This window comes from Empidonax traillii, unplaced genomic scaffold (assembly GCF_003031625.1).
Source record: "Empidonax traillii isolate 1590-97213 ecotype Southwest subspecies unplaced genomic scaffold, ASM303162v1 scaffold104:size2570737, whole genome shotgun sequence".
Lineage (NCBI taxonomy): Eukaryota > Metazoa > Chordata > Aves > Passeriformes > Tyrannidae > Empidonax > Empidonax traillii.
The window spans coordinates 2,306,859-2,315,649 of record NW_020955297.1 but is presented as its reverse complement, the minus strand read 5'-3'; the positions used below and the strand labels follow the sequence as shown (position 1 = coordinate 2,315,649).

General features: G+C 57.9%; 1 protein-coding gene across 1 annotated transcript; it reads left to right on the top strand.

Annotated features, from left to right (window-relative positions):
- The first annotated feature begins 4,326 nt into the window (after window positions 1-4,326).
- On the top strand, window positions 4,327-7,428 carry FEZF2 (FEZ family zinc finger 2). Its single transcript, XM_027882339.1, has 5 exons — window positions 4,327-4,796; window positions 5,144-5,985; window positions 6,075-6,209; window positions 6,303-6,435; window positions 6,846-7,428. Exons 2-5 carry the CDS (start codon window positions 5,200-5,202, stop codon window positions 7,100-7,102), a joined length of 1,311 nt encoding a protein of 436 aa, XP_027738140.1. The 5' UTR covers window positions 4,327-4,796; window positions 5,144-5,199; the 3' UTR covers window positions 7,103-7,428.
- The last annotated feature ends 1,363 nt before the right edge of the window (window positions 7,429-8,791 follow it).

Here is an 8,791-nt window from a genome sequence, read left to right as displayed (position 1 = left end):
TTGGGGCATAAAGCCTGGCTGGGATCGAGCCGTTAGTTACCATTCCTGTTGACAGGCAAACTATAATAGGCTCTGGCTCACTTTCTCCGAGCTGCGGAAGGAAAGAGCCGGGAAAAGAGTTCATTCAATTGCTTCTGTTTGGCAGCTCTGCAGGACTCTCCGCAAAGACAGAAAGAGATGTGGCAAGTAAGGGGTTGCCATTTTTAGAATTACATAAGCCAGTTTGATTGCCATCGAGGCACTCTGTGCAGCTCCTGCCACGGTGCCCTGCCGGTTGCTCTGCAGCGGGACTAGATTTCAAACAGCTTTAGAAGCAGGTCAGATACCAGCTCTTAAAATTGGACTCAGGTTGAAAATGTCGATGTTACTCTTGCATCACTGACAAAGTTCAACAGCATAACCATGCAAGGACTCTGGGCCAGGTTGCTTCCAAAATCCCACTAACCACACTTGCTCTGGGATCTGTGCAGAGCTCCAAAAACTTTGCCAATGAAAATAAAATCTAAAAATAAAAAATAAATTAAAATTATCTATCTACAGATACACAGTAATGTGTACATAACTCAGTTACAGAGATGAAAAATAGTCTGGAGAGACTCAGCGCCTCTGCTTCAGCCAAGGTGGCCTTGCCATGCACTGCCCCTGCCCCGGTCGTGGCACTCTCCATTGGGTGACAGGGCAGCAGGGTCCTGCAGGATCAGATGGACTGCCCATAGGGACCAAGGCACTGGCACTGCTCCTGTTACACAAGGTTATCACAGTTTCAAAGGAATAACAGGAAGCAGTCATATGGGTAACAACCCTCACTTCACCCCAGCCCCAAAGTTTGCTATCCTGGCTTCCCCATTCGTTGCTCTCTAATTTGTCCAAGCAGTGTCTGTCTCTGACCATTGCAAACCAAACTGCGGCCAAACACCTTGGGACCATCCCTAGGTTGACCCTTCCAGGTTGTAATTTCTGCTTTGCACTGAGACAGTCCCAAACCCAGCAAAGTGTGGGACCAGGGCCGGGCAGCACCACAGCCCAGCCTGACCCAGGGCAGCTCTGCCACACCTTGCACCAGCCACAAAGCTGCAAAACCACACAAAAAGCTGCCATCCCCCCAGCTCACAAAGACAACCCCATCCTAATTGCCTGGGCTGGTGGCTCGTCTGGTAGTTCATTACCTTCTGCTATTAAAAGAAAAGGAAAAAAAATAGTAAAAAAAAAAAAGTATTTAGAAAAATACATATATAAAGCAAAGCAGCATGGAAATCAAAGCCACCATTTCGGAGAGATTGAAGCATAATGCTAATAACTTTCGGCAGCTTCCACTGTGGAGTTTAAGCAGCTGCCAAGTTAAATAACTAGGAGGATCCTAAGTTGTCTTCCAGTGGACCAGAAATGCCCAGCGCCGACTGCCCGGGCAGGGGCGGCCCGACGGGCACGGGGAGCCGGGCCAGGCCTGCGGGGCCCTGCGCTCCCACCCGGCCGGGACCCACTTGGGACACGTCCCCGGGAGCCCCTCGCTGAGCAGGTCTGGCTGTCGAGGGGCGAAAGGGGAACCCTCGCCGGTTTTCGATGTCAGCGCCGGGGAGCTTTTGGGGCTGGGTCTGCCGGGCGCGTACGGGACCCTCCAACGACAGCAGGGGCTAGAAAAGCCCCGGGTGTCCTGCTGTGTCCCGCATGGGGCCGGCCCGGCCTGACCGGACACCGCACTCGTTTTTCTAGGGAGGCAGCAACGCAAAAATCACCGTAGAAGCGACCGCGTCCGCATCAGGAGCGGCTTTGCGGCGTGCGCCCTTCCTGGGAAAAATCCTCAAACCATTTCTCCCTCCAAACGTCTGGGGTGAAGGATTAAAACCCCACGGGAGAACAGCCTCCACGGGAAAGGCAGAACGCCATGCCGAGCCGGGAGCCCGCAGCCCACCCGACGTGCAGCAGCTCCTGCCTCCCAAAGCCGGGCTGGGCCGCTCGGCCCCCCCAGACCCACTCGCTCCGAGGGGCTCGGGCTCGGTGGTGGGCAGGCGGCGGGGCTGGGGCAGGCGAGGGGGCTGGGGCAGCTGTCTCAAAGTCAGTCAGTTGTAATACGCTCGCCGGAACAGCAGAAGTCGAATCGATAGAGACGGCCTCCAGCTGTGCCTAAACCTGCGATTTCAATTAAAATACTGAGCTCCGATGCCCGGGTCTTAGCTGGGATCTCAAAGCCCTGACGCACAAGGCGTGCGGTACCCGGTTCCTCACCGGCCGGGAGGCAGTGGCACAGCCCGAGCCGGTGCCTGGCTTTGGGATGCACGGGGGCTTCTCCGGGATGCAGGATGGAGGCGGCCCCGGGGCTGCACTCGGGGTTCCCCCGTCCCTCCTCGCCCCCGAGGCCTACGGGACCCGCTGCCCCGAGCAGGGCAGTGGGTGCAGAGGGGCGAGCCGGCAGCCTTTGCCTCGTCCAGAAAGGGAGGGAGGGGAAAAAGGGAGAGAGCCGGTCCAGCAAACATCCCGGGAAGGACGAGGGCGGCGCGGGGAAGCTGGCAGCGAGCTCCCGGCCCCGGCTCCGCAGCCCTCTTTTATCCTGCCCGAAATCATCTCGTTTACAGAAAATATTTGTTTGCACTATTAGTTGGTACTGGAGTTAATTACTCAACGTGTGAGCGGGGAGTAATATGGATAAAAGCAGCCCCAGTGTTTATTGTGTGGGTGAGCTGTTTGAGCGGTGCTTGAATAAACTGCAATTAGGGTTAGATAGAGATTAATTAACATGTGAGTGGCAAGGTGTAAAATAGTTCCCAACCCTCCACTCAGTATAATCTGCAGGCGAGGAAAAAGAAGTTTGTGGAGGCTAATTAAATACTTTGCTAAAGCCGGCGAGCCCCGGGAGCGAGCGGAGCCCAGCCGCCGCCTGCCCGCTCCCGCTGCCCGGAGGAGGTGCGGGCAGGGCGAGTAGAGCGGCGCGGCTCCCCGGGGCTCCCACGGGCTCTCCCGCAGTCCAGCCACCGGACGCGGCTTGTGTGGCTCTCCGCGGTCCCGTCCCACCCCCTCCCCCAGAAGCGGGACGGTTCCCTCGCTCCCTTGAACGCTGACCCGACAGATCCGAGCAGGCGGGATGGAGCGGGCAGGACTGGGGGGATGCCAACACCTGATGCTCCAAACGGGGTGTCCCCCCGGGGCAGGGCGCTCCCCTCCGCCCGCAGGCAGCCCGGGGCGGCCGCCGCTTTCAAAGTTTGTTTCTGGAGCGTGTTGTGGTTCGCAGGTGAAAAAGCCTGTCTGCAAACAGCCGCCGGCGAGCTGCCCCGGCAGGGAGAGGAGGCGCGGCTTTGTCAGTGCCGCACAAAACCCCCAAATTCCTCCAAACTTTCTTAGGCGTGCGAGGGAGGCGGAAAAAAAAATACATATCGGGGCCTTTTCATTGCTTGCTTTACCTCTGGCCAGGCTCAATCTAAACCCTTCGCTCCCCCCTCTCCCCCGGATAATCCTCCCCTTTATTTTAGAAACACACAAAACCAGGTTCCACGCAGCGCTATAGTGGCTACAAGTGAAAGAGAATTGAGCGCCCTGAATCGCTGGGGGAAAATTGGTTCGGCTGAATAGCCCCAGCGAGGGACGGGGCGGCTAATCAGGGCCAGGGGGGTGCTGCCGGGCCCCCCCAAACAGGTGGACGCGGGACTCTCTCAATTACCGCGTCCTCGCATCTGAGGTTTCTGCAAATCCTCCCCTCCCGCATCACAACGTTTTAATTAAAGAGAGGAAGGGAAGAAACCCCGGCATCCAGGCTCTATAATGTATCGTCGCCTATTTGGGGGGGAGGGGGAGGAAAAGGAAAAGCGGGGGGCACGAAAAGGGCTAGAGGGGCAAGGGAGAACCGCCCGGATGCCTCCCCCCGAGCAGCGGGCACCTTTCCGGGGTGACAATTTGCAGAACTCCCGTTTGCTGAACACTGGTCTCTTTCTTTTTTTTTTTTTTTTTAAGCAGCGAAATCCAGTCCTGGACTCGACTTCTTCCACATTTATTTAAGGCTAATCACCAGCTACCCTGTGAGGGGAGAGGGGTGGAATTAAACTTAGTTTAATTAACATTAATACACTGTCCTAATTAATGGGTTGGCTATTAATTTATACATGCTGGGGAGGCTCGCAGATAAGTGACAATTTATTAATTATCTTCCAGCTCGGTTGCAACGGAGCTGATTGCAGATGGGTTGCCAAAATAACTCGAGCATGGTTGCGTGGTAGTTGCTTTAGAAAAAAAAAAATCATTCTCCCCCTTTCTTTAAAAAAAAAAAAAAAAAAAAAAAAAAAAAAAAAAAAAAAAAAAAAAAAAAAAAAAAAAAAAAAAAAAAAAAAAAAAAAAGGAAGAAGAGGAAGAAAAAAAATCCTCACGCTCACTCGGAGTGGCTCTTCTAACCCCAGCAAGAACTGGAGCACTCTTTTCCACCCAACTTGTGAATCGCACTTGCCTTCTAATTTGCCACATGCAAAACGATTCCTCTGCTTTGCAAGTTGCTTTTTAAGAAGGGAGAGAGAGAGGAAAAAACCCAGCTCGCACACGAGCGATTTGTGCATCTTAAACTGGAAGGAAATTGTGCGTGAGGAAGGGGGGGCTCGTCTTCCTCTCTCTGCCCCAACCCACCGCGCTCCAGCCCGGCGCCTCGGCTCGGGGAAGATCCATGGTGGCATCCCCATGTCATTCTGCTCAAAGTGACTTCATGTGATGTCAGCTTTAAATGTACGAGACCGTGATCTGACGCTCAGGAAGATGTTTGCTATCAAAATGTGACTGTGGTCACACTGCGCTGCTTGGATGAGTCTCGCCGGCGCTGGGCAAAGGTAAGTGGTCCCAAGGCGAGTCCCGCCGCCCCTCGCCGTGCCCCCCGCCCCTGCTCCTGCATTTCCCGGACCGTGGCCATCGGTGGGGCTGGGCTGGGTGGCATTGGGCTGGAGGAGGCTTTTCTTTTTCTTTCCTTTTTTTTTTTTTTAAATACTAACAAGGTCTAGCTTGCATGTTACTTTAGCGTGTTCCGCTTAATGAGCAGTAATCTGGTACCCTACGTGCCATTGTTCTTGGATATGTTCATTTGAATGTAAATAGGGAGGGGGTGCCGGTGGGGGGTGGGGTGGGGGGAGAACAAGGTGCTTATTAAATTGATTTGTCTCCTGGCTTTTCTGGAATGCAGAGCCGAGAGCGGGAGCGAGTCGCTGCTCACACCAAGTTCCCGCACGACGGAGCGACATGGCGAGCCCGGGGTCGCTGGAGACGGTCATGCCTTCCTCCTGCCCCCGGCACGACGGCAGGGCCGCCGCCGCTAACCCCTCCAAGACCCTGGCCTTCTCCATCGAGAGGATCATGGCCAAGACGTCGGAGCCCAAGCCAGCCTTCGAGCAGCGGCACGGCGGGCCAGGGCCGGAGCCGGGCAAGAAGCCGCTGAGCCTGTGCTCGCCCCTGCCCTGCGTGATCCCCATCCCGCCGCTGGGCTACGAGCTGCCCTCCAAGACTCTCAACTACTCGGAGCTGTGGAAGAACAGCCTGCGGGGCGGCGCGGGGCTCTGCAAAGCCAACTGCGGCGTCTGCTGCAAGGCAGAGCTCGCCCTGGGCCAGCCCAGCGGCCGGCTCATCAAGCCACAGGTCATCCACCAGGCAGGGGCCGTGCCGGCCGCCCCCCGCTCCCTCTACTACTTCAACTACCTGGACGCCGCGTACCACCCGGCCGACCTCCTGCACGGACAGCTCTTCCCCGCCGGCCTGCTGGGCGCCCCGCCACCGGGGGGGCTCTCGGCCCACCAGAAGCTTTTCCTGCTGGAGAATGCCAAGCTGGCAGGGCTGGCAGCCGAGAAGCTGCCGCCGCCGCCACCCTTCGCCCACAAGGAGCGGCTGCCGGGACACCTGGACCAGGTGATGAAGGAGGCGGCGGCGGCGGAGCGCGGCGGCCCCCCCAAGGGCCACGCCAAGATGGGGGGCGGCGGCAGCGGGGCGGCGGAGGGCAAGCCCAAAAACTTTACCTGCGAGGTCTGCGGCAAGGTAAGGGGGGCGCCGGCACGGGGTGGGGGGCCGGGGGCGGCCGGCGGCGGGGCCGTGCCTGACCTCGCCTTCCCGGCGCTTCCCCGCAGGTGTTCAACGCGCACTACAACCTCACCCGCCACATGCCGGTGCACACGGGGGCCCGGCCTTTCGTCTGCAAGGTCTGCGGGAAGGGCTTCCGCCAGGCCAGCACCCTATGCCGGCACAAAATCATCCACACCCAGGTAGGTGGGGGGCAGCCGGGGTGCGGGAGGCGGCGGCCCCCCTCCCGCTCTCCGCGCAGCCCCCAGTGACGGGCCTTTCGCCCCCCGGTGCAGGAGAAACCCCACAAGTGCAACCAGTGTGGAAAGGCGTTCAACAGGAGCTCCACGCTCAACACCCACATCCGCATCCATGCCGGCTACAAACCCTTCGTCTGCGAGTTCTGCGGCAAGGGCTTCCACCAGAAAGGTAAGCTTAGTCGGGCCAGGCCAGGGCCCTCGCCCATCATTAGGGGGGATTAAACGCGGCGAGCCCTGCCCGGCTGGGGGAAGCAAGGGGCGCAGGCAGAGCCGCCGCCACCGCTCCCAATTACTTTCCCTCTAAGCCGGGCCGCATCGCCGGGCACTGCTGACGGTTCTCCCTAAATGCTTTTTAAATGAGAGGTGCCGGGCCTTGGTCCTAATCCAGGGCCCTCCGTTTGCCGCGGGTCACCGGGCTGACCCTGCCTCTCATTTGTGCCGTGCCAGTTGCGCGCTGCTCCACGCTGACGCGGACCGAGTTTGACAAGTGGGACAGGGGTGCGGGGGGAGACACTTCCTAATGCCCCCCTTACCTGTGCACCGTGCGACCCCTTTTCCCACCCTTTTCCTCCTTCGCAGGCAACTACAAGAACCACAAGCTGACCCACAGCGGAGAGAAGCAGTACAAGTGCACCATATGCAACAAAGCCTTCCACCAGATCTATAACTTGACTTTCCACATGCACACCCACAACGACAAGAAGCCCTTTACGTGTGTCACTTGCGGGAAAGGATTTTGCAGAAACTTTGATTTAAAGAAGCACGTCCGAAAGTTGCACGACAGCGTCTCCAGCGCTCCTCCGCCGCGGGACCCTGGGCGCAGCGGGCAGAGCTAAGGGCCCGGCGCGCCACCCCATTTGGACCTTCTTCTCCACCAGGCCAGCACTATTTATCCAAACCAGCCTTCGCTTCTCTGTCTTTTCCCCAGCGAGCTCAGCCGCCGGTAGCAAGCGACCCAGAGCCGCAGTTGTACATAAGAGGAATCTTATTTAACGGCGCGTTGCGGGCCAGGAGGGGCCGGGCTGGCCGCCCCCCACGCCAGGACAGCGCTCTTTATACGTGTCTGTAAATCTCCATTTTAAATGTACGCTCGAATAAGTGAGGAATATATATATATATATCTATATCTATCATGGGACAATAAACTGGCCCTTCCCAGGTGTCTCATTTCCCACCTCGGCCTCGGCCCGAGCGGGGACCGGGCTGCACGGCGCTGTCTCCCGTGTGAACGCGGCGTGCGGGAGCTGCGGGAGTCGGGCCCTGCCGCTCCAGGGCCCGCCGAGCGCCGCGGGCATCGCAGGAAGCAAAACCAGGGCGGGAGGGAGCCGGGAGGCTTCAGAGGGCTGCAGCCACCCCCCGGAACGGGGGCAGCGCCGGTGCAGGACCCCCGGCCGGCAGCGCGAACGGCGGCTCGGAGTTTCCCAGAGCTGCTTTCCGGGGTCGGTTCATTACAGCGTGTTTAAGCCGCTCCTGAATGACTATCTTTCCTTGCATGCAGATAAAATGATCTCACGCTTGCTTTCCGAGTAATGACCCAAATTAAGAGAGAAAACACAGACCCTTCAAACTGCATTACATTAATCTAATCACTCCCAGCAGGCCTCAGAAACTCTTTTTGATCAGAATATGGATAATCAAGCACTTGGATTACACTAAATATTCCCTTCTCATCTCCCCCCCTACCTCACTTTTAATACGCAAGTGTCTATTCTGGCCACGTCGTTAGGAACAATATTATTCTAGCGGAGAAAGGAGATTGAGGCGGCCGGGTGTGTGCGTGCTGCTCGGGCCGGGCTTGCCAATGAAGAGGGGAACGAGACAGGGACCGAAATGCCTGGGGACGGCGTAATGGGGAGCTCACCTTTCTCCGCTTAATTGAGTGGTTAAATAGCAGAAGGCGAGGACGAGCACAGCTCGCTGCCGAGCGCAGGAACGGGAGGCGACCCCTCGCTCCGGGTTTCTGGATTCATTATTCGGCTGCGATGCTCTGCGCTCCCCGAGGAGCGGGCTGGGGCCGGAGCTGGCGGGCCCCGTGCTCCCGCTGGAGGGACGGGGCGATTTCAGAGTTTCTCGGGGTTTGCATTCTCGTGTCAGAAGTAGCGTTTTGACGGTTTGAGGGGTTGAAAAGGAAGTCCAATTATGCTGGCAGTGGGGAAAGATCGTGACAGAAATCTGTTAAAATATTTTGGGAGAGTTTTAGGTTAAAAAGAAATTAAAAAAAAAGAAAAAGAAGGGAAAAATTGCAAACCCCGTCGCCGTTAAGTCATCGCTCTGGACACCCTGACGGGGGAAAGGGTCCCGCAAGCGAAGGGGCTGCAGCTCAAGCCTTTGCAGGCGGGAGCCGAGCCGAGCTCTCCAGACGCCGCGACAGACGGGGCGGGACAGCACACGGGCCGGGGACAGAGGGAGGGACCCCTCTCTCCGAGAGGACACTGTGCGGGGGGAGGCCACGGCAGGACAAGGTCCCGGAGGAGTGGAGCGGGGCGTGCGCATCCCGAGGGGCGGCTACGGAGCCGGTGCTGTTG